This window comes from Zosterops lateralis (assembly GCF_965231275.1).
Source record: "Zosterops lateralis genome assembly, chromosome: 1".
Taxonomy (NCBI): domain Eukaryota; kingdom Metazoa; phylum Chordata; class Aves; order Passeriformes; family Zosteropidae; genus Zosterops; species Zosterops lateralis.
Genome location: NC_139762.1, coordinates 101,734,623 through 101,761,666, shown reverse-complemented (window position 1 = coordinate 101,761,666; position 27,044 = coordinate 101,734,623). Strand labels below are relative to the sequence as shown.

General features: G+C 36.2%; 1 protein-coding gene across 9 annotated transcripts in view; it reads left to right on the top strand.

Annotated features, from left to right (window-relative positions):
- The window catches only part of PTPRM (protein tyrosine phosphatase receptor type M), a 437,540-nt gene that overhangs the window by 360,724 nt on the left and 49,772 nt on the right, over positions 1–27,044 (top strand). For all 9 annotated transcript variants that reach the window (XM_083866169.1, XM_083866171.1, XM_083866170.1 and 6 more), the window contains 3 exons: positions 17,169–17,256; positions 22,645–22,721; positions 25,546–25,582. In XM_083866169.1, coding sequence (XP_083722295.1) covers positions 17,169–17,256; positions 22,645–22,721; positions 25,546–25,582 — 202 coding nt within the window. The remainder of the gene's footprint in view (positions 1–17,168; positions 17,257–22,644; positions 22,722–25,545; positions 25,583–27,044) is intronic.

Here is a 27,044-nt window from a genome sequence, read left to right as displayed (position 1 = left end):
AAGGTTTAGGTCTGCACGTGATTTGGAAGCCAAGACAGAGAAGACCTTAAGAACATGTTCAAGTTCAGTTGGTTTTAAAAGGATTTAAGGGACTGTTTTGAAGTTGCTTTGAATATACCTTCTTTCCTGTTTTACATTTTACTATTTACAAAAATGGAAGCCACACAGGAGACATCATAGATATGCTCATATAATGGTGAAGAAGCTTGAATATCTGTCCACAAAAATGGTACAGTTTCTTCCTCTTAAAATCTTAAAAAGATTCATGACTGACAGTGCTCTGCTTTGGTCTGTGTTAAAAATAAATGGCATGTTTCTGTTAAAATCAGCTGAGCTCAGTTATTACTCACCTAGCTTTAAGCTATTTGCCTATGCTATAATAACTGTTCTTAATATATTACAGAAAATAATTACTTGTATCTGCAAGAGAGAGAATTCTGAGTCTCCAAGAGACAGGCAGTCTCTGCTCTTACACCACACAACAAAGGGAATAAAAAGTGAGGACCTTCCTTGATGCACAGGGGCTGTTCAGAGGCAGACATAGCTATGGCTGCCTTCAGCTAACAAAGGGAGCCTGCAGTAAAGGGGGCATAAGCTCTTTACATGAAATTGTAGATTTCTCTGTTCTGTGTGTAAAGGGTTTCTTTCCGAATGGAATGCCTCCTACTGCTTGATTTCGGATGGTGGAAGCTTCCACACAGTGCAGTATTGGTTCCTGAAGTAAGCATAGTTTCTGATTAGTCTGGGAGATGACAACAGTAAAACTTTGCCTTTGATGCTTAAATACTTGGTTGTATCACAGAGCTTTTGGTAGGAGATAATATAACCATTCAGATTGTTTACACTAAATATCTACATGAGCCACCACTGTGCTTTTTCTTGGCAAAAATTATGGACAAGCAACAGATTTCCAGTATGATATAACAAATGTTAAAAAGGTAGGTCAGATCCAGACACCTGATTAGTTAGAAAGGAACAGAGGGGGCTTAAATAGATGGGGAAAAGTTTGTAGTGCAAAGAAAGATCTTTTTAGATTTTTCATGTCCCTCCGAAGTCCTCTGAATCTATGCATGATTGGCAAGTTGAGACACATGCTTTCTAATCTTGAGAAAGTCTATATGCAACAGTTCTTCAGTCTTTTGTGATCCCAGTATTGCTCTTCTGTTTGCTGTCAACCATTAGTCATTGCCAGAACACTTTAGTGTATTGTTTTCTTGAAAAGTATTTTAAAACATTGTCCACTGCATTAGGCTGTGATATCTGCTGAGCTTTTGTTCAGTTAGCCTTGATTTTTTTTATCTTCAGCTGTTTCTATTTTTCACTGGTGTCTCTTGTCAAGCTGGACAAAGAAAACTAAAGTAAAATTCTGCAATTCGGGTTTGTGTTTTTGCTCATTCACCTACTCACACTTCAACTCCAGCTTTTATGCTGTGTCTAACACTGTTGTACACAGCTTACCTAAGGTTGGCATAATAAACTACGTAAAGATTATATGAGTAAGGAAATCCTTAAAAGTGACACAGAGCTGCTTTATCAGCTCCAGTACCAAGTCTCTACTTTCTTTCCAGGACAGTGAAATGTAACTCATTCCTGGCTGTTGTAATACCCCCTTAGGATATTCAGAGCTGTGCCAGAGATCAGTGTTACTTCTGCAATGCTAGCAGCAATTATTCAATATTTCTTACAATACAGGGAATCAGGAGCACCCAACAAAGCTATTAAGCAGCAGGTTTAGAATGAACAAAAGGAAATATTTTTCACACAGCACATAATTACATCGTGGAGCTCATTGCCTCAAGATGCTGTGAAGCCAAAATTATAAATGGGTTAAAAAATGGGCTAGACAAATTCATTATTAAACACAATGGCTGTGTGTAGTTTCTGGCTGAGGAAGAGATTGCTCAGGAAAGCCATTGATTGCTAGAAGCTAAAAGGCTATGCTGGGGAAAGATTCACTCTCTATTTGCTCTATTCTTTATACTTTTTTGTAAACATCTGCTACTAGTTCTGTTGTAGAGAAAAACTAATCAGCTGTATGGACCTCTAGTTTGACCCAGTATGGCTGTTAACTCATGCAAAAAGGAAAAAAAAATAAATGAGTGCTCCTGTATATCAGCAAACAATGTGGTGTGAAATGGTAATTCTTTCTCTTTTTTTCCCCAACTGGTAGTCAGTTTCATAGAATTAACATCACTTCATTTTATAAAGAACACAAACTGCTCCTTAAGTCAGATAGCATCCTCAGTGTTTTTTCTACTTAGTTTCTTTTAGCTATTCTCTATTTCTTTAGCTATTCTCCTGGTCCACTGCCTTACTGGTGGACTGCAAGACTGCTGTGGACTGGGACTGTAGCTTGATGATGCTAAAAAGGGAAAGAGGAAAAAAAGAAATTCAGTTGTAAAATATTTTTATATAAAATGCATGTAGTTGCTGTGCTAAAGCCTAATCCTTGAGCCTTTATTCTGAGCAGTACTTTATTCTGCAAAGAATCTTGTTTCTATTAATTAGACCCTTTCAAGAGAGTTGTATTATTTACGGTACATTGAAGTAGTGGAATTAAACTCCTGGTGTGCGCAGTAAACCACTTCTTCTCATGTTTTGGACAGCAGAAGAGGCACCATTATCTGAATTTTGCAATTAAATAGGTTGAGCTTCCAAACCACACCAAAGCATTTGCTTTGGTTTTGCACTGGGAAACACATTTAAAATCTAAGCAAATTTGGTGTCTTTCTGCTTTCCTAGTAGTTTTCTACACATTTCAGTTTTGCCACTGACTTTTTAATTGTCTCTTCTTTTACATCAGCTGCTCAAATTTTAAGTTTTGATGGTTACATTGTGAATCAAGTCTATAGAAGCGACAGTAGCTAGAACATACAAAAGTGTTTGAATACAAGGAAAATCACATAAATTGCTCATGCTTTTTATATGTTTAATTGTAGATCTGGTTTGAGATTGACATGTTTTTCCTCCATTTGTCAGTTTTCTGCACAGCATTTGTGTTTATTTTACTGGTATTTACTAAGAACATGTATCTCTGGCACACAAAGAAAGTAGAAACGCTATGCTATGTGCAGGATTTAGGGCTTCTCTAAAGTTTAACTGTTTTGTGGATTGCTTTTATTTCTTTTTTATTAATACTGTGTGGTTTTTTATTTTTTTATGACATTTTTAAATAACATTTTATTCCTGCCATTAATTGATATTTGAGCATTGCTGAGGTAGAAGGACAGTCTAGTTGGGAAGCATATGTCTTTCATTTTGACATAACTAGGAGTATGCTTTCTTTTAGCTGCTACGCTACAGTAGAATTGCCTTAAATATCTGGTAGGGGATCAGGTTGAATCTTTAAAAAATAGTCATTTTCCAAGGGCCAAGAAACTAATGAAGTTACCAAGTTTTTGTCTTACTGCACACTGACACAAAGGTCTGCTTGTGCTTCCTCAGTATTTATACTCACTCCCTGCCGGAGTCCCTGGAAACCTGACTGACAAATCTGGAAGTCCAATAGTAGCATCATTTTTTTGGTGTCATGAAATATTTGGATAGTGCTACCCATATGACTGTTTTAGTGTGGAGCAGCAGTGTTTTGGAGTGCTCAAGCTTAATAGTGCTATAGTAAAAAAAAAAAAAAAAAAAAAAAAAAAAAAAAAAAAAAAAAAGATTGGTTTCCTCTGTTTTCATGAAGAAAAAGGGAAAAAATACTCCACAGAAAGTACTATTTTGATTGTCATTAATACACACCACATTTTTAAAAGCTGAAATTCATGTGCATAAAGTAGTGAAGTACTTAATTCACCATACAGTTTCTGCCCACGCCTGGAAAGTTTCAGCATCTTCTAATGAAAAACAGAAAAATTATCTTGATTTATGCTGGAATTCAAGTTTGATCTGGTATCAGATCAGGTGTTTGTATTTTAAGTGGTATGACAAGTTTAGTTGCCAGCTATTATGACTACAGTGAAGTTATAGAGAGTGATAGCTCCCAAATTCAGATACCTAACAAAAACAAAACAAAACAAAACAAAAAAAAAAAAAAAAAAAAAAAAAGAACACCTATACTTTTTTGGCGGTATTATCTCAGATATACTTTTAAATATATTCTTATGGAACTAAGATTTGGGTTTACCTAGGGCAAGGTAGGGAGCCAGAGTGGGACATGTAAGACCTTACCTATCTCTTCAGCTACCTGAAATAAGGTTGTAACCAGGTGGGGGTGGGTCTCTTTTCCCAGGTAGCAAGCAACAGGACAAAAGTAAACAGCACCAAGTTGGTGCCAGGGGAGGTTTAGATTGGATATTTATTATTCCACCTAATGTCAGGATTGAAACATTTTAGTGCCAGGTCACCCTTGCCCATCTAGCTCACTCTTCATCATTTTGTCTTGTTTCATTTGCAGAATTCGGCTCATAGAGTTTATTAATAAATCTAATAGAAATGGACTTTACTGGGTTGTTATTTTAAACAACTAGTAATTGGCTTAATGAGAAACAGATGCCCAGAATCTTTGTATTGTCTTCTAAGGGAAATATTTATATAGAGACTCAAATTTTTTAAAGTTTTGTTTTATAGAGGGATGCAGAGAATAAAGGCATCTGCTGCTATTCAACAGAGCTGTTACAATGTTGGCTTGCCTCAATTAATCTAGCTTGAGTGCAATGTTCTAATGAAAGGAAATGTAGAGTAAAAATTTAGAGCTGCAATGTATATAAATCTTGAAATGTCCACAGATAGCTGATAAATTGTTGTGTTTTGTTCAGTTTATGCCAAAAGATAAAATCAAGAAGCTGATTGCAGAAGCCAAAATTACACATCAAATCATTAAACCTCAATCTTAATTGTTTTGATACTCAGCAAGATCAGAATCTGAACAAAAGAGTAGCTAGGTGATGTGTTTAGAGGGGTTCCGCACACTAGGAAAAAGTCCACAGAATAATGTCATAGGTGGGATCTAAATGCAGAACTATGCTTTGAATAGATTTTGCTCCTTTGCAGATTGCTCCTTTTCTGTTCTTAAGGCTCTGAATAGGCTCTGAATATTTTGCACTGATTTTCTCTTTGTGACTGACCCTTTATTTCTCTAAGTTTCATGTCTCATAATCTATTTGTATTAACATAGACTTGGTAACTTTTCAGTTAGCTCTCTTTACTTCATAAACAACTCACCTTCATGTCCCCCACATACTGTCCTTTAGAAAAAAGACTGTTCTGTCAAACAATGCCACTTTTCTTCCCTTCTTCTTCTTTTTTTTTTTTTTTTTCCCTTCTGGATTCTGTTTGCTGTATTACATTTGGGTTGTTAATTTACTAAACTCTGCCATTGCTTGTACATAGCAATTGTAAAACACCACCAAAGTAGAGGAGAAGAGACATTCTTGTTGCACATCTGCCCAGTAAGTAACTCATGACATTCAAATTCCTATCTCCATCATTATTGCTGGAGATAGATTTTTTCCTGTTAGTTAGTTCAGTATTTATTTCACTTTCAGAGGGTATTCTCTGAATGTAGCTGTGTGAGTGATAAATGAGAAGAACGAGATACTTGCCCTAGGACATTCAGTGACCCCATTGTATTGCACAAGGTCAGTACAAGTTCAGTAGACTTTTCAAAGCTCTTTGGAAGTTTCTCTCTTGGGCATCAGGAATAAAGTAGCTGATTAGATGGAAAGAGAACTGGACAATCCAAATGTCCATCAATAAGCTCCTGTGGATACATGCTGTAGTGGAATTGTCACATATGTGTTGTATTTTTCTACTGAGAAAATATTAATACCACCTACCTGATGTTAGTTGAATTATGTGGAACTGCTCTTCAAATAAGAGCATTTAGGGACAGCAGCCCTTTTTGTCCCTCCCTCATTGTTAACTTCCACAGAGTACTTCCACTACACATTACCCATTAGCTGAGCCTGGGTCGTTTGAGTAGCCTCAGTTCACTGTATTATATATTTGAATGAACTGTCTGGTTTTAAGCCTGGTTGATGAATTTCTGCCTCTCTCGGAATGAGAAAGTGCTGTATATACATTTCAAACATCAAAATAAGGCAATTCAGGTTGGTGAGCTGCTGCCCTTCATTAGTGTGCCTAAGCAGACACTGTTCTAACGAGTAGTCTTGGGGCTGTATTGAAGGTCTGCTGTCTGTCAGTGTACAGTGAGCAAACTAAAAATAATTAGGTTTACAGTTGACAGCAACACTTGTCATCATTGTCAATCCCATTACTACCTCTACTGTTTTTATGCTGATTATCTTTATGTGCTTTTAAATACTCTGTATTATTCTTTGAGTAGTTTCTCAGACAGATGGGAAATTGTCTAGGATCAACACGATTTTTTTGAAGTTTTTATCCACGTTTCCAGTAAGTGTGCAGTTGTCCAAAGGGAAGATGATTGACAGGAAGCAATTACAGAGTGAGAACCTGCAGAGGGATGTCTGGGAAAAGGAAATTTAACTTTAAAACACAGAGCCAGGATTTTTGAATAGTGGAGTAGCAGGAGCTCCCGTTGCTGTGGAAGTTCTCAGTGGCTCTGCTGTGTCCCATTACTGCTCTCCCTGAAGCAGGAGTGTAGCAAATGATAAGCTCAGGGACTGGAAGCCAGCCAGGAATAGTGGTAAATAGACATGTAGCTTTTAGATAGGAGATATTTTTCTTTAGAACAAGGAAAATGCTGGCCTAAAAGTCAAGCCCCGAGGAATGACTGATTGACTTTACATATGCTAGCAAACAGTGTATTTGCAAACAAGCAAAGCAGACATCGAGGCACCAGAGCTTCCTGTGAAGATCAAAAAATGTAATGAGCCAGCACAATGAAGTGCTATCGTGTTTTTTGAAAGGGCACTGCAAGTAGACCTTTATCTGTTTTAGCATACCCTACTGCTCTTACTCCCCTTGAAAAGTTCTATCTTATCCACAGGGAAAAACAACAGTGTGCAAAATATTTGTGTTCCATCTGTGCTCGCCAGTGTACTCTGGCTTTTATCTTGTAGTTAAATGTGATGTCAGTGTTGCCTTGTAGCAGAATTAAAATCTTATTATGTGAGCTTTGTTTCTCTCTTATCTTCTATTCAAACTATATTAACTAGAGCAGCCGAGATACACTCATGGAAACCCTTGAGGCCTACTTAGTGAGCCAAATCTGAGGGGTGTTTTATCAATTCTGAAAGGTTAGATCAGCTGTGTGTACATTACAACTTGGATGAAGATAGGGGAGGGGTTTATTCACTTTTCAAATTCAACATTTGTTTGCTTTTGTTTCGTTTTTCCACTTGCCATTTTCTGTTGCTTCAGGGAATTCTGTTACATTGCAGGTTTTTCCAAACTGTGCAGTTCTAAATCACAAACAGCTTGTCTTTACAGGGAATTTGAAGATCTTATCAGGTTTTATGTGCCTGGGTTAGCTGATAATTTAAAGTCAGGCAGTTCTTGTGAATTCTGAGCTCAAAGCATTGTCTCAATTACAATGATGTATTCAGATAAAATCAGACAAAAATATTACTGGATTACCTAGAAATGTAGAAATGTGTCAGAAGTCACCTTTCTTATCAGTGTATGTGTCCACCAGTTTAATGCTGATCACCTTTCGTAAGAAATAATCTTCAGTAAGCAGAAGGGCCTAGGTATTAAATAGTCAATTATGAAATAATATAGTTGCTCAAAGAATAATGTCACAGGCTTACAGCGTCAGTCAAGTCATGGAAAAGAAGTACTTTCCCATGGAAAATACTTCCCACTTCAGAAAAGTGTCTTGGAATCCTTAAGCCCTGTTTTGTTCATTACATAGCATATCTAGGCAATAAGTGAAATAGCTCTCATCAATCATGATGTAAACATGAGTGAACAGAAAATTTTAATGACTGCAACACAAAGGTTACCACTTTAGTCAAATGCAGACTTTTTCTTCTGGTGACTAATTTTTTTATTTTTAATTTTCTTCTTTTCCTCCCTCTCTTTCTGTCTCACTCTGAATTTTTCATTTTAATTTCTTTTTTATTTTCTTCCTTTTGTTTTCTCTTTTTTTGTTATATTTTAAACCAATTGCAAACCCTTCTCTTTACTATAGGAAGAACAAATCTGCAATCCTTGCCTTCTTTTTTCACAGCAAATGGTGTCTTTATGCTCTACTTTAATAATATTTCATTAGCTCTTTGAAACCATTCCCTGGAGCAAGCTTTTATTATTTGTAAAGTAAATCAAATATCAAAGTGCTAATCTTTAGGAGAAAAAATGGGCTAGACTTAGAAAAAATATTTACATCTTTTATTAGCTTTTTGAATTAAAATTTAAAGTGCACAAAACGATCCAAATAATGTTCTCAAGGTTCTAAGGTACCTAAAACCAGGTTTTAAAAACCATCTATGTGCCTGCTAACATTCTGAGTACATTAAAGAAAATCTAGGAGTGATGTACCTCTGAGTTCTAAGTAGCATTGTGGAAGGAATGTTTTGCTTGGCAGAAAGGGACTTGACAGAGAATTTCCTGAATAAATTGGAAATAAAAAAAGGAGGTGAAAAATCTGGTTATAATGGTACCTTGGAAACCTGCATTAGCTCAAATTCAGTTTCTCTGCCTTCATACAACATTTTAAGACATCTCTCCATTTTGGGCTCATTCAAACCATGTCATAGTGCTCAGAGTGAGTATTTTCTTTCTGTCCAAGTCCTCTGAGGCATTTACTTCTGAAAAAAAGTCAATTTAGAATTTACTTTACCTATACATTCAGTGGACTGTATGTGACCTGGAGTCCTGCCCCTTCTGTGTAAATCATAGAATCCCAGAATGATTTAGTCTGGAAGGAACATAAAAGATCATCTTGTTCCTCCCCTCCTGCCATGGACAGGGACATCTCTCCCTAGTTACCCAGAGCCCCATCCAACCTCGCCTTGAACCCTCCAAGGAATGGGGCATCCAGAACTTCTCTATTCCAGTGCCTCACCATCCTTGTAGTGAAGAAATACCTGTGTCCTGGTGGTAGGATTTCTCATTAAGAAATAAACTACTCTGCATCATTTTTTACTCATGTGCTCATGTGTGTACAACTAACATATGTAATTATATCCTTTGGAACAACATAGGGAGGAAGCAAGGAGATGGCACAGTAAATGAATAATGATGCAGTTATTTTTTTTCACAAAAGGAGGGATAGTGCCTGTGTAGTGATCAATGTCTTGCCCTGGTTTCCTATCAAAGCACAGAACTGGTTGGTATTCAGAGTAGCCTGTGTTCATTCACTTTATGTTTACACACATTGCAGTCATGAGTGTTGCTCGAGTTCACATTCCTAATTACATACTGTGTGAAGAAGAAAAAAAAAAAAAGGGAGGAGGAATGGGGAGATAAGAAAGCCCCAGTGCTGTACATGAAAAGTATGCATTAAATCCTCCGAAAGCAGGAAATCCATTTTCATAAGAGGAAATAAGCAATACTTGAAACCAACTTTATTTTCTTTTACACACAAGTTAAAAACAATATATCCTGCGCATTAGTTACAGTACAAGTGTGCATATTGTACCCAGAGGGTCCTTTCTATAAAAAAGGATCATGAAATCCTATCAACATACTATATTTTTCTGCTGGAGATAAATCACGAAGATTAATGAGGTTAAGTTATTGCTGTCTAGTATGCCAGGGAATAAGTTTCTAGATTAGAATTTTAATTGTATATTCTATTGCAGTTCTCTTACTAATTCACCATATTTCTAAAATCTTTCCTTATACAGTAGTCTTAAAGAATTTTAGAGGAATTAAAGTAATGGAGTTTTTAAAACTTAAGTAAGTGAAATGGTAATGGCACTGAAAGCGTATCAAAACTAGGTTATCTGTCAAATCTTTAGACTGCTCTGCAGAATCTATAAATATTTCTATTCCTGCTGTTGAATATTACAGGTGAGTTTCAGGTATTATCTTCAGTGATAGATAGCAAGAAAAGAAATTACACCAACAGATCTCATTAATAGGTTGAGTTAAAAATATATGGAAAGCAATTCCATTAGTTATTCATTAGTTATTACAGAAGTACTCTATGACACTCTTTTTTGCAGCCTTATCATGATTTCAGACCAAATGACAATTGATTATTGGTGACTAAATGTACTAAGTTAACAAAATATTTCAATCACCACTATGTGCAGTTTCACAAATCACACAACTTTCATTCCACGGGAGAGGACACGTTTCAGGAAAGAATTTGGGTGGGTCTGTGTTGTGGTTCCAGCCATGCCACGTGTTCTCCTACAGTCTCTCAGGTCACTTCATCCTCTGTGTCCTTTCCCTAAGCAACTCTAGACACTGTCAAATATAGGATTGGGTAGAAAAAAAACGTTATTCTTGATTATCTTTTTCAAATGCTCTTAGCACCTAAAAACCAGCCTTCAGCATGGCTTCACGACCTGTTAACTCCTGAAAGTGTGCAACACCTTCACAATTTTCATAGTGACTGATGAGTCACTTTCACTTAAGTTACTTCTCTGTTCTAGTGAGCTACTCTCTTGTCCTATAATGTTAACTAAATTTCATGTATATTTCCCGGTGCTATTGTCAAATGGACTAACTCATGATAAGTGGTACAAGTACCTATGTCATTCATAGTACTATACTGAAGCAGCTTGATCATTTTAGTATGTTTTTCTTGTGCTGCTATAGGTTGACTAGATTGCCCAGCTGTCCAGGGAGTAGCAAAGCCTGTGACTTTAAAAATACAAACGTAATATGAAATGCACTAGCTGAAAGCATTGCCTCTGAAAAACGAGCGCACCATTGCAATCACAGAATGACTATCAGATTTTGTCTTACCTGTGTGGTTTTGTTAGTGTAGGAAAGAACACACAATCACAGATGGATTGGGTACAGTGCTTTATTGAGAGCTCTGGAAGCCGGGGGTCTGCACGACTCAGATCACCCAGATCTCGACTTCGTCAGGTGTTCGACATGGATACAGTTTTATACCTTTCTTGTTATATAAGGATTCATGTTAATCATTAAATCTCATTGTTCCATTGATTCTACCCTAAGTAACAATGGTCTTCGTGATTCTTGCTCAAGATTCTGGTTTGAGAAAAATAATCATATTTAGTTACCAAACTAATATCACAGTCAACAATACTATAATATATAGTACTGATGATTATACAGGTACAGATCCTCCTGACCTAACCTAACTTTATTCTTAAGGCCTATCTGCTCTATCCAGAATCACCAGCATCCCCCCCTTTCTCCCCCCACCACCTAAGTGAAGTTATACTTGATTTGGTTAAAAAAATAGTATGGAATAAATCCTGGTTACAGTGGAGCCGATGTCCTGTTCTCGGGCCCTGCTACTTCAGAAATCATTTTAATCCTTTGATATCAGTTTTAGTCCTTGTTTTGAAATCCAAGGGTTAAGGCATGCTGCAGCTAGTCAGTGGAGGAGATAATAGTTCCCCTTCCATTTCAATGTTTAATGTAGGTAGTGAGTATGATGTTTAGTGATGTTTAGACCAGAAGGACTTTTGCTTTCCTACTCTTCTTCTCATGTGTAATGCAGACTAACCTAAATTCACCTGAGAAAGAAAAGACTGTTTCCTACCTCTGGCTATGCAAACCCTTGAGTGGATGTTTCTGGGTTTTTTTACATCAGTTCAAGGAGGAACAACCACACAAGGGAGCATTGGGAACAATACCAGAGAGATGCTGTATGTCAGACTGTTAACTCTGTATCTGCTTTATAACTGATCTGCATCTTATAGAAAATCTTATGTAAACTATAAGCCTAATTTTACCAGAAAAATCTGAACACAACAAGGGAGTTTTAGCAATAACATCAATATATTTTATTTGCAACGGTCTTTATTGGGTTTGTTGTTTTGTTTTTTTTTTTCCTGTGTTCAGACTTAGGCTATAGTAACGCACCAGTAAGTGCTTTATAGCTGCTGAAGGCGGTTTACATTGATTAGATAGATTTTCACATTGGCTCTTGCAACAGACACTTTTCAAGGGCAGGCACAGTAAAATGTTTTTTTAAATTCCATTATTTGGAAACTGGACATAATTCTCAGTGATTGAAGCTGACAGAGAAGGAAAAGCTGATGGTGAATATATTCTCTAGTGGCAGGCTGTCATCCACAGATGCTCTCAGTGACCAAAGCAATGACTGAAGTATGAAGAGCTGCTTGCCTACTGTGGGTTTCCATCAGTGAAATCATTTACCACTGCTTGCAAACATTTGGGGAGATCTATTACTTACAGGTGATGCATTTTCAATGATGAAAGCTTCCCTCAAAGTGACTAGAAGATTAAAAATGTTGTTTAATAGGGGCCTCCCTGCAGATTTCATTTAATGTAACTTTCAGTGACCCTTTTTTATTCCTTAATAGTCTAAATACTGAGTTATCAACAAACAGAATGTGATTATTTCAATTTTCTGTTAAAAAAATAATGTTGTTAAGTCATAAGAACATCCTCAAATGCCAGATATTTAGCAGATTCTCACTACTGAAAATCCAATCAACTGACAGATTTACTGCACTCACAAATGTTGCAGTGTTCATTAAATGAGCCTGAAGATCCTTGTCCTCCAAACATTTATGGACTTCCATAAATGTGTATTTACTAGGGTTTGTAAATGCAAAAAAGAGTCTAATGTGACGCTAGGATCTTAACTCAGACTTCAATGGATTCATTTTTCCCATCTGTAATTTCCACATACAAAATGGACACAGCATTAGTGTTAAACTAGTAATGAATCTTCACTATCAAATTCAGGGCATTATAGACATCTAATTTAGCTGAAACTCAAAGGACTATAGTAGAAATACAAGTTTCTTCTCTAGATAATTGAGTTTAGACAAGGACCTCCTCTCCATTAGGATCACTGTTAGTTGTCTGGTCTGGCTTAAAGTAGACAGTATGCATAACTCTCTGCATGTAACTTAAAAACAAATCCAGAGGTATTTTGATATGGATAGTTCAAATTACCAGTTTTTAAAAAGCATTGTAATCTGTTTATTTAGAAATAGCAATGAAAAAATGAATATTACCAGTGAAGAAACTCAGAGTCAGTAGAGAAAATCACATATCATAAAAACCAATACATTTGAAAACAAATCCACAGGTGAAACTTAAGACTGCTACACAGTGCAATAGCATTTCTTTGTACCTACAAATAATATTCTTGCTTATTAAATAGGCAGAGGGAGATTTATGATATCCTTAACTTCTCATTTCTTTGCTTTTAAGAGCTTGCATTTTGTAAATGACATTGTAAGAGACTACAGTGTTGTCACCTAGCAACTACAAAGTATTTTTTAAGTATTGCTTGGTTTTGGAATAATAATAAAAATAATAATTCCACACTTTACATTTGTAGACCTTAAAGCACTTACAAAGATCTATCTTTTAAGCATCATTATTTGGAAACTTGAAATCTAGAATAGAAAGTGTGTTGGCAAAGATGAGAATCAACAGAGATACAAATTTTATTCTGAAGATCTCACCCTGTTCTCCACATTCCAGCCTCTTCAAACTGTACTTTTTTTGGTCCTTTCCAATATTTTTTTACCTTATGAATTTTAAATTAGGGAAGGGAATAATCTAAAAAAAAATCTGTATTTGCAATGATTATCTCCCCCTCTCATTTGAGATATTGCAGTTATTTTGTAGTCTGAGGGTCACAGTGAATCAGCCCTTGGCAAATATTTAATTTTTAATGGAAACCACTACAGTATTGAGTTAAACCTCGCAAAAGTATCACATTCATCCTAAGATGATCCTCCTGCTGCATCACTGACCAGTTTTCATGTTGCATATAAAGCAGTTCTCTGTATTTAATTTTTCTTCAGAAAGTGTTTTATCCTAATCATTGTAATGTTTTCTACTAACAGAATGGCAGTTGACGTGCATACTGAAATGTCTGCTGTAACAACAGCTGGCTGGAAGAGCATTTCATTTTTCAAGAAGATTGCAGAGGCTGGGTAGACAGGGTTCTGTGCAATTTTGAGTTGAAGAAATACTTATTTTAAATTATTTGAGAAGTGTCCTATACTCATTTTTGGTTCTCCATTGCCCTTGCCAAGCATTTGGTGAAGTGAAGCTGTTTGGGGGCCGTATTTCTTCCTAACGGTCTGCAGTTTTAAGAAACTTCTAAGGATGAATTAGAATGGATAGCCACAAAGATAATGTGTGGGCTGCTGTGCAGCAGCATCCCTGGAGAGTGATATGTCAGGAAAGAGATTTAAAAAATTTCTGTAATGAAACGTGAATTTCTCGCAAGTAAGGAAAGATCTTGACAGATCATCTGTTATGAAATATCTGCTCTGTTCTTTTCTTGTGGGACAAATGAGATTTCTCCTTATAATACATTGTGGATTATCATTCTGTTGCAGTTTGTGTAATGGCGGCACACGGGGAATTTAGGAAATGACGCTCCAGCTGTCTTTTACAATAACTGGGTTTTTTTTATGCTTTTACACTGTAATACCTCTTCCTTTAAATTATCTTTGCTGTACTCTTCTCACTGTAATACCAGTGCGTATCCCAAAATGAATTAAAAAGAGAAATGGATATACATAAATTATGTCCTGTTTTCCCTATGTGATATATTTTATTTCATTCACTAATTTATTGATAAAAACTCAAAGAAAAATAAATTTCTGAAGTTCTTTTTCTGTAATACATTTTTAATAAAGAAAGTGAAGTCAGTAAGCAGTAGCTGGAAATGTAAACGTTTCCTGGCCTTTGCTGTTGTTTGAGGTTTGATATATATCTGTTCTAAAGAACAGAATTATCTTCTATGCTGCAGATAAATTGTTAGGAGATGATTTATCTGTAAGGCTCATTAAACTTATCATTGTTTTCAGAAGTTCCAAACACTTGGGAGAAACAGAAAGCATAGATTGCAGATGAGACCCAGACTAGTTTCCAAAAGCAGTACATTGCCCATTGTATTTCTTCCCTGAATTCAGCACCATCTAAATCTTTCCCAGTTGCCTCCAGAGATTTACTTTATTTGATTGGTTTAAAGCATTTTTTAGAGGTTTATTAGTGGGACAGAGAGAAGCAAGATGTCCCTTGGAGAATATTTGGGTTTTCCATATTTCAAGGTGTAGGCTCAGCAGCTGTGTCAGCAGGAGTCTTTCTCTAACAGCACATGTAATGCTTACTGAATTAAACTCAAAACCAATTGCTGAGTAGTGTCTTATGGATCAATTCTGTGCATTAGTCTCTAGGAGAAGGACTGTAAGAAAACTAGAATCTTCAGTAGTCTACTTAGCTGTCTGAAATGCAAAATCACATCAAATTTTAGTTCAGATGAATTGCAAGTTTGTTGTGTCTTTGGAGCTTTGCTGCTGACCATTTCTATCTCTGCTTTGTCTTTAACTACGCTTAATTGTTCATCACTCAGCATTATCTGAGTGCGTGAACTTTGCAAGAAATTGTGACACAGATCTTTGCCCACAGAGAGTCATTCCTTATGCAGTTTGGCTGGCCTTACTAGAAAAGTAATTTCCACCCAGCCTGAGCTGAGAGTGCTGTAGAGTGGGAGGGCCTGCTTGCTTTATATGCCATTGGCAAATCTATAATCAGATAATGATTGATGCCTTTTTGGCAAAGAACCCCAAGGCTGTAAATCATCTTAGCATTCACAGGGTTACACTTCTCTATCCTGATCAGTGTTTCTCAGAGCTGTACCCAATGAAGATATGTTATGATTAAGGAGAAATTTATTTGTATTAGTGGGTTTTAATAATTTCAGTTTCCAAACCATTAAAATTTTTCTAAGGAAGTGTGGAGAGATGAAGGAAGAACAAATTGAAGCCACTGACAAGGGTTCGGGTTTTCTTGAATTGTTATTCATAAACATTTTAGAAGTAGTCCATGTATTCCCAGGAATTTCTAGATCATAAGTTAGAAACCAGAACTCTAGTAAACTTGTAAAAAGAATACTCACTTTAGACATTGAATGCCCTTGTGTTCCATTGACTTCAGCAAGAGATCAAGGGTTTGGTTTGACTTTTATGCTCTTTGCTACTGGAAATAATTGGGATATGAAAAACAACTTTTTTAAATTTGACGGCAAAAGACAGTAATAGTAGACAATTTTATCAGCATTATCTGTTTTAAACCACCCAAAATATGTTGAGATCTTGCAAGAGATACAAACTTCCCAATGTTATCTTTATTTAGTCTGGTACAAAAGATTTAATCTACTGATCATACTAGTAAAAAGATGAAAACATGAATTGACTGGCCATTATCATGATAGAATTCCAGTGGTTTGCTTTGCAGCTAAGTATTTTTTAACACAAGATGAATATTTCAATACAAAATTTTAAAATGTGTCTGCATCATATGACTTATGGATACAATGCATAAAACAGAGATTGTGCAAGTGCTCTTTTACAGCACAGAAAGCACAGGACATATAGCGCATAACATATAATTGCTTGCTGCCCTTTTGGCAGCTTCTGTGTTTTATTGATGTAAAAAGAAACTTTTAGCACCTTCAACTTTCTTATTTACGTGAGATTTATTAGGTAAAGGACAGCAGTTCAGGGAATATGAGATTATATCTTCCACAAAATCACATTGATTTTGTTCTCTGAGAAAATAATCATCATGGTGGTGTCATAAATTGTGCTTAAGAGAAAAAAAAAAGAAGATACAATTGATTGATTGTGTCATGGTTGATTACATGTTTTTTTAAATGCCTGTATATGTTTTGATCCATGAGGTCATCTGCCAACAAGTAAATGAAACTTAGGGTATTATGTCAAAAATAAAACTATCAATACAATTTGTAATTTCTGCACTCCAATACTGGAGCAGCTCCAACACTGATGATGAAGCTCCTTCAACTTCACGTGTGTGTATGAGAACTATACAAGGAATCTGGATAGCACAAGTGGAGTACTCTCAGTGTTGCAAAGGAAAGGTTTGGAAAGGTTTAATAGCACTTCACTTGCAAATAATTCTTCTTGCTATTACACAGATAATCTCATGTCAAATTTTAAGTAACATCTGGAGCTATACATAAATACCATTTAAACAGGAGACTCGTATTTTTGCTCAATAAACGAATCAGTCAAATGACACTTTAACAACAATACCCACAAGTACTGTTTGCCTTTCTCTTTCATTTAGCCGTAAGGTAACTGTTGCTGCATGCTTTTCCTAATGTCACTTTTTTTTCTTTTTTTTAGAGTTTCTTTGAAGGACAGTCTGCACCATGGGATTCGGCTAAGAAAGATGAGAACAGAATGAAAAATAGATATGGGAATATCATTGCATGTGAGTGTTGACAACATAATTGTGCGCTTTGTTAACTTCCCTTCAGATCTGGATAAGAGTGACCACCAGCCTTGTGCTCACATCAGGCTTATATTCCTTTTCCCTAATTAAGAAGATAAAAATGAGGGAAATTGTTAATTTATTTTTTTTCTGTGAGAAAACTGACAGATTTAATGCATTTTCTCAACCACCCTTCTGTATACCTTCCACCCTGTGATCAGCATTTGGCTAATGGAGAACGACACCTTTAATCAGTACTCAGCTCTAACAGGTCCCAAACTGCTCCTGTCAGCTTAGCAAAAGACTACCCATGATCACATCAATAATTTGTGTGAGGTTGTGGATATTTTAGAAGCAAACAATACTGGTGCTTAAGTGTTCCACAGTAGATAGAGTCAACTATCGTGGCTTATGCTTATAAGGAAAAAAGGTAACCCTTACTTAAAAATGCCTGGCTTAATAAGGATTAGACAAACAAATAATCAAATAACTTGAGGAGATGATAGCATGCTTTGGTGAATGACCCCTAAATCTTACATTATGAGAGTTCCAAAGCATTATGACTAGTGATGTTGCACATGAAAGTGGAGGCAGGAAATGTATCAATTCAGTAAAATTATATTATTTAAACACTGCTCTTGTTGCACTTAAAGATAAGTTCTCTGTGTATGTAAGAGACCATCCTTTCCCTGTTCTTTTCACTTTAGAATCTAAATTTAAGATGTGGAGTGTATGTGTTTTTAACAGCCAGCCAGATAGCCATGAGCTGGTATAAGCAGTGAAATAAGGAGCCATCACCTTGGTTTGTAAGCATGAAAATGAAAGGTTGTTTTTAAGGAGGGATCACTTAATGATGCTGCTGAGTTGAGAAATCATAGAGAACCCCAGGTAGATGGGACAGCGTAGAAGAATGAGTCATGCTGATTGTCTGAACATTTGGAGGACCTGTGGAAGGAGTATGTAGTGCATATTTGCACTAACTTCAGCATCTATCCTAGGCAGATGCTTATCCAGGCACATATCTGCCTAGATTTCCTCATCAGTGGACCACATGGACTTGTCAGAGGGAAGGACAGGTCTTCTAGAGAAATGGTTCCAAAATAGAGCCCATTTGAATGCTTCTGAATCATCACCTCAGGAGGTCCTCTCTGCAGTGCATATGTAATGAGTCTGAAGAGAACAGCTCCCAACTTAGTGACCTACAGTAGGTGATGTGAATAGGGCCCAGCTGGGTCGAGACTGTCTGCAAAGAGAAAACAGCTCTGTAGCTTGCTGCAGAATGAGAATCCACAGGAAATGCCCACGGAGGCAGAGGCAAGTTAAGCAAGAGATGATCTTGAACCACATGAGTAGTTTTGAGTGGACATGATAGCATTGCTGTGTGTTTTGGATGTACACAGTGCTATAAACTGAAAAAGGAAGTTAAATCTTGAAGAGAAATGTGATTATCATGATGGGCTGGCACATATGCAAAAGCAGATAAGTTTTTGCTTGTTTCCCTCCAAGCAATATTTAATGTGTAACAAACTTGTTATTTTGTGAGGATTGTGTAGCAATACATTATATGAATAACAGCTAATCATTTGAGTAAAAATATCAAAGACAAAAATGAATACAAAGCAGTTTTATGCCTAGCCGCGCGCTGTGAATTGTTTTTCCAATCCAAACCTGTAAGAATAGATCTTCTCTTGTAGTCAGGTTTAGTGTGTCACTCTCCTCTTTTAATGTCATGTTAGACATAGTCTTACACTTTGACACCCTTTGGTTGAAGAAAACTAGAAAACTGCTAGTGCTTTATGTGTGAGTTAATCAAGTGATGAATAGCCAAGGGAGAACACATAAAAGATATGAGATACACAAATCAATGACAATTACAAGTGATACAGAAGGCTTTCTAAGAGGCCAGATATAACTCAGGACATTTAGATCTCAATTTGCGTGAAATTTCCTCAGTATTTAGCAGAGAGAGAGCGAGTTGGATGGAGTTTTTATCAATAACACTTCCTGTTTGTGTGGCTGTGAAAATGAAGAGAAATCAAGTTAAAATTAAGATCTACTAGCATTAAAGGCAGTATCTTAAAAGAAAAGCTGAAACTTCCCGCAGTATGTCATTCAATTTGTTGTTTGTTGTTGTTAAATACATGTATGCCAATGGAGTAGTTAAACTTTTTAATTATTTTATGTGTTTTTCTCCTGGATAAATAATTGCATTTCTCAGAGTCTGAGGGCACAATTTGAATGGTCTGCTTTTGAAAATTTGTCCCATATAATTGTATAAAGTACATACTTTAGCTTAAAAGCATTTTAATAAATTGCCCTTTTATGCTATGTTCAAACACTTAAAAATACAGTGATTTAGATGCCACTGACTATGGGTACATGATTATAATGAAATGTATATTTTTTTCTGCAAAGCACATTTTTTTCTATCCATTTACCCTCTTTGTTTTAATTTTTCCCAAGATACTACTGTTATGTTATTGCTTGTAGTCATTATTGTTCTTGGAGGGAACTAAAACAATAGCACCAAGCATTCAGCATTGCAGGAGCTTGTCAAAATTGTTATATGCTTTATGTTACCCAAGTGATGTGCATTTAATTGGCTACAAGCGTGCCCTACCCACTGTATGACAGTGGCTACAAAAAGTTGAATCATGATCACAGTCCTGTCACCCACAGAAAACACGTTTTTTCTTTACTGAACAAAAAAACCTTTGTGTTTTCTCATTACAAACTAAACCCAGCATGAACCTGCTAAATGAATCTTTCATCACTTAAGAAAAATTATGTTTCTGCCGTAACGGTGTGGGGTTAGGCATGGATTTTGGTAAAATTTATTCGTTTTTTTCCTCAGGAGAGATCTTGAGGGAATAGGAGGGGTTCTGTATTTATTTTGGCCTAACTCAATATTGACTAAATGAGAAGAGAGTATTGATCACAACTTTTAAAAGCAGCTAAAGATTTTAGGTGAGACATTTATAAAAGGTTTGATTTGCAGGGAATCAGGAATGCATGTCCCAAGAAAGGGTCATTGGCGAGGCATGCTAATCAACCAGATACTCAAGGGGCTTGTTAGAGATCACAGTCTGCAGGCTGGCATATACATGTTGTACATGTTGTAGGTAGCATGAGGCGAGAGAGAATAGAATACTTATATTCATTATCTGTTACCATGTTCTACAAAGGCAAGTTTATTCTAGAATAAATAATTTTAAAAGCTTAAGGAATCAGTGGAAAGTGAAATTAGATCTCCTAATGGAAGGGTATCAAAATAACAATGAAATGAAAAAGTGAGTATTTAACAGCTACACAAATTGTCAAGAGCAGATGAAGTATAAAAGAAAAAAAATACCTTAAAACTGTAGACAGTTAACCTAAAGACTATTTAAGAATCAACACATGTGTTGAAGAATACAGCTCGTGTACCTCTTAGTTTTAAATCTGTTTGAGATAAGCACAGCCCAGATGCAGTAACATTTCTTTGTGTTGACATGAGGATTTTTTTTTTCTATTTAACAGCTGTTGCCATGCAGTAAGGAGTTAACTGAACCCTGCCCTCTGTAATTCAGGGAATGCAAAAGCAGCAATATCTTTACTGGCCTGAGTTAGAATGCCTGTAAGGAAACGATGTGGGAATGAAAATATGGATGAAGATGTATACCACGAGTCCAAGCAAGCTTGACTTCTGAGTCTGCTGACTTTAGTAGAAGTTGGATCAGGTCTCAAAACTGTAAAAGCAGCAACCATGGCTGGAGCTTAGAAAGTTCCTTATTATCTTTCTTAAGTAAGATGGATTTTTACGATTAAGGTCCTGTGAGCCGAACCTCTGTTCTGAAGAAACTGATAAGTAGCTTAATTAAGCATAGAATAGCAAAGCACTTGGTAGAGTCAGACAAGCAGGGTTATGTAATGGAAAGTCACAGCTCTAAATTTTTATTCTTGGAAAAGTGAATAGAGAGGCTGAAAAGGCTGACCTGATTAACATAACTGATTCAAATATTCCAGCATGTTTGAAAACCTCATTCTTGAAGACTGTTGAGTGAAATAATTCCAGGAAAATAGCAGTGTAAGACCTGTGTGGAACTGGGAGATGGAATTTTAATTAATTCTGATTTACTGTTTTTGGGGTTGTAGCGTGCCCTTTCTCTCTCCCAAGGGAATCCCGGGGAAATAAATGAGGCTCTGAGATCTCTATTTCCTAAGACTTGGAACATAAGAGGAAGAGGTAAACTTGACCAATTTCTCTCTTGACTTGTAAGTGTAAAACAACGTTATTTTAAGAAGCACTTGCCCTGTTCATCCTCCACCATAATGTGGGCTGAAATTATGCTATTTATAATGAAGTTGGGGTTTTAAGTCACTTCCTATTCTTTCATTTATTTGTTATCTTTTAGGAATTTTAAAGCTTCTGAAATAACTGTTCAAAACACAGGTGGCAAGTTTTTGGGTGTTTTAATGATTATTTACATTTACAACAAAATAATGGCTGTCATGAAGGTCTATCATCAGCTGCAAGTAATATTAGCTCAGCAGGCAGGCAGCAAAACAGTAATACACAGGTATCTAATTAGCAAGAGTACCTCATAAACAAAGCAGCAATAAAGTGGCTGCTTACCATCTCTCTCTCCTTGAGATCCTTCCCTCAAATTGTTTTATCTACAACTTGTGCAGCATTCTGAAAAAGGTTTTGGTTGCTTTTGAACTAAGAGAGTCAAGAGAAGCTTACAAAGTCTCCGAGAAGAAGAAGCCCTGCCAGCCTAGAGATATTCTTGTGCAGGGTGGGAACTAGCCTCTAGTAATGTTGCTAGAGAAGATGAGGCACCTGTCATGAGATGAATTCATGCTATGGTGTTTTGGATTGGAATTTAGAAAATAAAGCTGGAAGTGTTTTCACAGTCCTGGATACATACAGATGACCACAGTGGAGCAAAATTCAGTGACAAAGCCACTGCTTGGGTTTTGCCATTACTTTGTTTTGCTTTCTCTCTTACTGAAAAGATAATGGGTTTTCCTTCAAAAACTCTGAGTATGTCGTGAATAACTTCAGCTCCTTCTGAGTACCAGCAGAAGCATTTCCAAATGAATAAGCCTTTGACAACTTAATGTTATTTTATTGACAAAAGCAGAGGGGGTCAAGGCAAAAATCATAATTGTAATGGGTTTCAAATTATAAGATTTAAGAAATTCATACGGAAAAACAGAGGGGATTTGGAAAGCCTGTGAATGACTGAAATGAGAATTAAATGTAGCTACAGTTTTCATGTACAAGAAAATAAGCATGAACTTGCTAAAGTTTTAGTTGGACTATAAAGGAATATCTTGATTAAGCCTATGTTACTGAATATGTCTTTAATTACTTCTTTTTCCTCTCCATTGTTCCCTTTTCAGATGATCATTCTCGAGTGAGATTGCAGCCTATTGAAGGAGAAACAAGTTCCGATTATATCAATGGGAATTATATCGATGTGCGTATCCTGATGCAGTCAACAAGCTTAATGTTGTGTTCAAAGAGGGAACTCTTATTATTCTCACATTATTCACAATTTGTAATAGATACCACAGCTAATAACAGCTGCTAACATTGTTTAGCACTGGGGAGTGCTATCGTTGGAAGCTAGGTGTGCACTAAAGGAAGAAAAAAGCCTCAAAGGTTTCTCAATCAGTAAATTAAATGAGTCATTTCCTCCAACTGCCACTAGACTGAAGCCTTGCCAGGAACACTGTATGGCTACTTTGCCTGCTGGTGCTTATATGGGCTAGCAAAATGTTATTTTCACTTTCTGTCAACAGCTTGGCATCATTCCACATTTAAAAGAAAGCTGTTTGCATATTAATGTGACAAAACTCCGTAATGCCTAATGCAGAGATTTGCAGTCTCTTGTCATCTCTGCACTTTTAAGTCGCCTTCAAAGTATATTCTGCAGCTGTTAACCAGTATTTCTAATGCAAGCAAGACATTTCATTAAATATGTAGGCTGTTTAATTATTGAAAGTGGCTTCTTTGTTCATTCTGCATCATGTTAACTTAATGTTTTACATTAGAATAAATTCTTTAAGAGACAAGGTGTTTTTGGTTGAAAGAATGAGCTCAAAAGTAGAATTGAAAGTCAGTAAAAAGCCAATATTATTTATCTAAAGCCAGAAGTCTATGGATAGCAAAGTTAGTCATTTTACTGTTTACATGGAGTGCTAGATGTTAGGCTAAGTAAAACAAGTGTTGCTTCATAGGAAACTGCCTGCTAAAGATTTCTTGTTCAGCAGTTACATCTTTGAAAAACGGTGTCAGATTTTGCAGTTCAAATTTAATTACTAGTATGAAACAGGAATGTAAAAGATTTTTTTTTCTCAGAATATGGAGAAACTAGAGCTGTACAAGAAAAGTAGGTACTTCAGTTGTAACAATATGAAGTCTGAGGCAACTTTCTGAAGATACCTCATTACTGATGTTTTATAAGCACATTCAAGAATCAGTAAACTAAGCTCAGATTTCTTCTTAGTCCCTTGTTGTTTGAAAGAGTAGCACACTCACCAAGCAGTGAAGGTGCATATGGAAATATATTTAGTTAGACACCACACTAATCTCTGAAGGGAATAATCTGTCATGAAAGGAAAGAGAATTCACACTGAGGACTTAGATTTGAATTCACTTCCACATTTTCTCCAACATTCAGGATTGTTCTCATTTTAGACTAGTAGTATTCTCTTGTGTCAGATTTGGATCTTACTCTAAAATATTATGAAATGTGAGAAATAAATATTTGGATAATATAGTCTCATATAAAATGCTGATAGATATCTGCATGGAAACTTTTTTGGGTTTTTTGCTGATGGAATACAAAAGGATAGAGAGAATGTAGCCCTAGAAGAAACAATGCCTGAGAACCAAAAAAGTCTTTTCCTCATCCTCAGCAGATGGCTTCATTGCAAAGCTTCTAGGACTGCCGACATCCTCCAAAGACAACTCTGCCACAAAACACAGCACATTTATAATCTTGCTAATCGGGTTTCCATTGGAAACACTGTTTTTTCTAGTAAAGAAGTAGCTTTAATTTTGCTCTTGCATGCAGTTATTACTAGGGTTGTCATGCTATCAGTATAACACGTTAATAAGAGAATGGCACTGTCATAGACACTATGGTTATGATGTATTTCCTCCCATGCTTTTTTCACTGGGAGATGGAAGTGTTTGATCCCAGGCACAAAGGATTAGGTAACACATAGCAGAAATTAAAAAAAAAAAAAAAAAAAAAAAAAAAAAAAAAAAAAAAAACACCACTCTGTAGCTCTCTGAACACTTCTCAGTTCACAGACTTCGAAATTTTGCTTCAATGTCATGTAAAGAAATCAGTTCTGTAATTAATGCTAGTCTTTCTGTACTACTCAAAGTATGTTTAGTTGTTTTGATTCTTTTCACCCTGTATCACTTCATTTCCCCTTAGACTTTTACAAAGAAATTGCAATGGCATGCTTGCTACAGCTTTAAGTTCTTCCTGCTGATGACTGGCAATGCAAAATAACCATTATTCAAATATTAATACTCCTATAACTGGATTGATCAGCATACTGGTGCATGATCTAAACATTTGGTGACACTCCCATCACATCAGAAATTCAAATACTGTAAAAAATGCTGTCATTACATTTTGGCAACCTGTTCCATGTTGCAAAGAATGCATAGAATATTGGTCTTTATTGCTTGGCCAACTTCTGATTAAGTTACTGTCATCATCAGAATTGTATTATGGTCTTCTTGAAAAAGTATGTTCATACCAGATGGTTTAATGAATGACCTTATCCTCCTTTTTATTGTTGAGAAATAAAACATAAACAAATCACCATGGGCAGAGTGAACACCATACCCTCCTTCCTTCCCCAGTCTGAATGCAAATCTGACATTTGTTATCTGTTAAAAAAGAGATAGGCTTTGTGGTCAACAGCAATAGGTGAAAGTATATCTCAGACTCTAAAATGACACCTGATGCCATTAGCTGCAAGTGCTAAAGAGGATTTCATGCTGTTCATTTTCAGCAGAGCCAACAAGGGACTGAAAGAATATATTACTTCTGGCCCCTGATGTACATGGCTCCAACTTAATTATTTTGCAGAAAACACATTTGCTTTTGTTTCCCTTCTCACTTGCCCTTCCCCAACTGAAAAGAACTTTTGTATCTAATACTGTTGTACTGTTTTGACATTTACTGAATACTATCCTAAATGAAGTTTCACTCATAGGAACATAGCCAAGGTGCAAATTGCTGATTTTTTTTTTTTCCTTTCAATCTATTCTAGGGTTATCATAGACCAAACCACTACATTGCTACACAAGGTAAGATTATCACCTTTTCCTTCTGGTTATGTGAGGCTAAGAGGTTTTGGTACTTGGATTGCAGTTTATTCTCTCTAACAAGCATTCTTACCATAGTCAATATCCAAGAGAGTCAGCTCAATCACATAGGTAGAAACGAGGAAACTGAATTATTACTGAATTTTCAGGTATTTCAAGTAAGCAGTCCTTTACCTTTATGTTAAAACAGGTTTTGAGTAAAAAAGAAAGATGCATCACTTTTCAAAGAAGTTACTCAGCATTATGTTACTCATGAAAAAACAAATGAGTCATGGTAGGAATGTTTCGTACCTGTTCAGAGAGCCAACAGTGTCATGAAAATATGTTCTCTTAACTGTTCAATGATAACTAGGCTCCAGATCCTTAAAATACAAAACTCTTCAGCTAGCAAGTTTTGGTAGAGGACCAAAAGACATTTAAACACTGGCAGGAGGATTCATCACAGGGTTCTACAAAGACAGTCCTACAGGCTGTCATTTAAAACCTTGCTTGAGAAAAAGAGCCTATTCTTCCGTCAACACACAAATTAATTTTCAATTTGTACTCAAAAACATAGTTTGTGCATTCTGATGCAGTCCTTTTTAGTTTTTTTGGTCAAGTTCAGAGCTGGAACAAATGGGAAGAATGAGTCTTTTGTGACTACTTAGTCACAATATTGAACAACATGCCAATCTCCTGCCTGGGCTTGGATAGCGTGTGTGAAAATTTGATTGCTCCTCCACTGCTTGGAGGGAATTTGTTTTTGTAATAGGTAGTCTGTGACAGAGCTTACTGCATTTGCCCATGGATCTGAAAAAGCTGAGCTCCACCCACAGATGCTATTTCAACCTTTTAAGGGGTCCAGCTGGAGTACTGAGTATAATATGCTCAGAATAATCTTAACATGTGTTGGATTTAGAGGTCACATACTTTTTAATGTTTTTTTTATCGAAGCAAATGAAATGTTAACCATGTCAAATAAGGCATCTTGCTGTGATTTGTTTCTTAAATATTCCATAGTCTGCTGCCTCCAGTCCCCACTTATTTCCAGAACCACTTCACTAGTGTCAACATTACACTTTTAGACCAGAATTTTATACTTTCAGAATTTGTGATCTTAGAATATGAGCCATGTAAATGTGCTTCGTCTTCCACTTCTGCTGCCCACCCACCACGTTCCTTAGTCCACAGTCTCTACAGACAAGCCAGTGTCATGGTATCAGACAGATAGGAAGACAGGAACCAAAATGCAGCATTTGATTCATTCCTTTCTGACTTTTACACCCTCCTCTTCAAAGAAGAAATGATTTGTTCCGTTTAACATTTACCTAATGATGTTGTTGTTTTTCACTTGTAATTGAAACCTAAAATAAAAAGATAAACAGTTGGCCTTTAACTTGTAGTTTGCAATAAGTTTTCATCAGGAAGTTCACCAGATCTCCCAGAAATCTTTCTCTTAGGTACC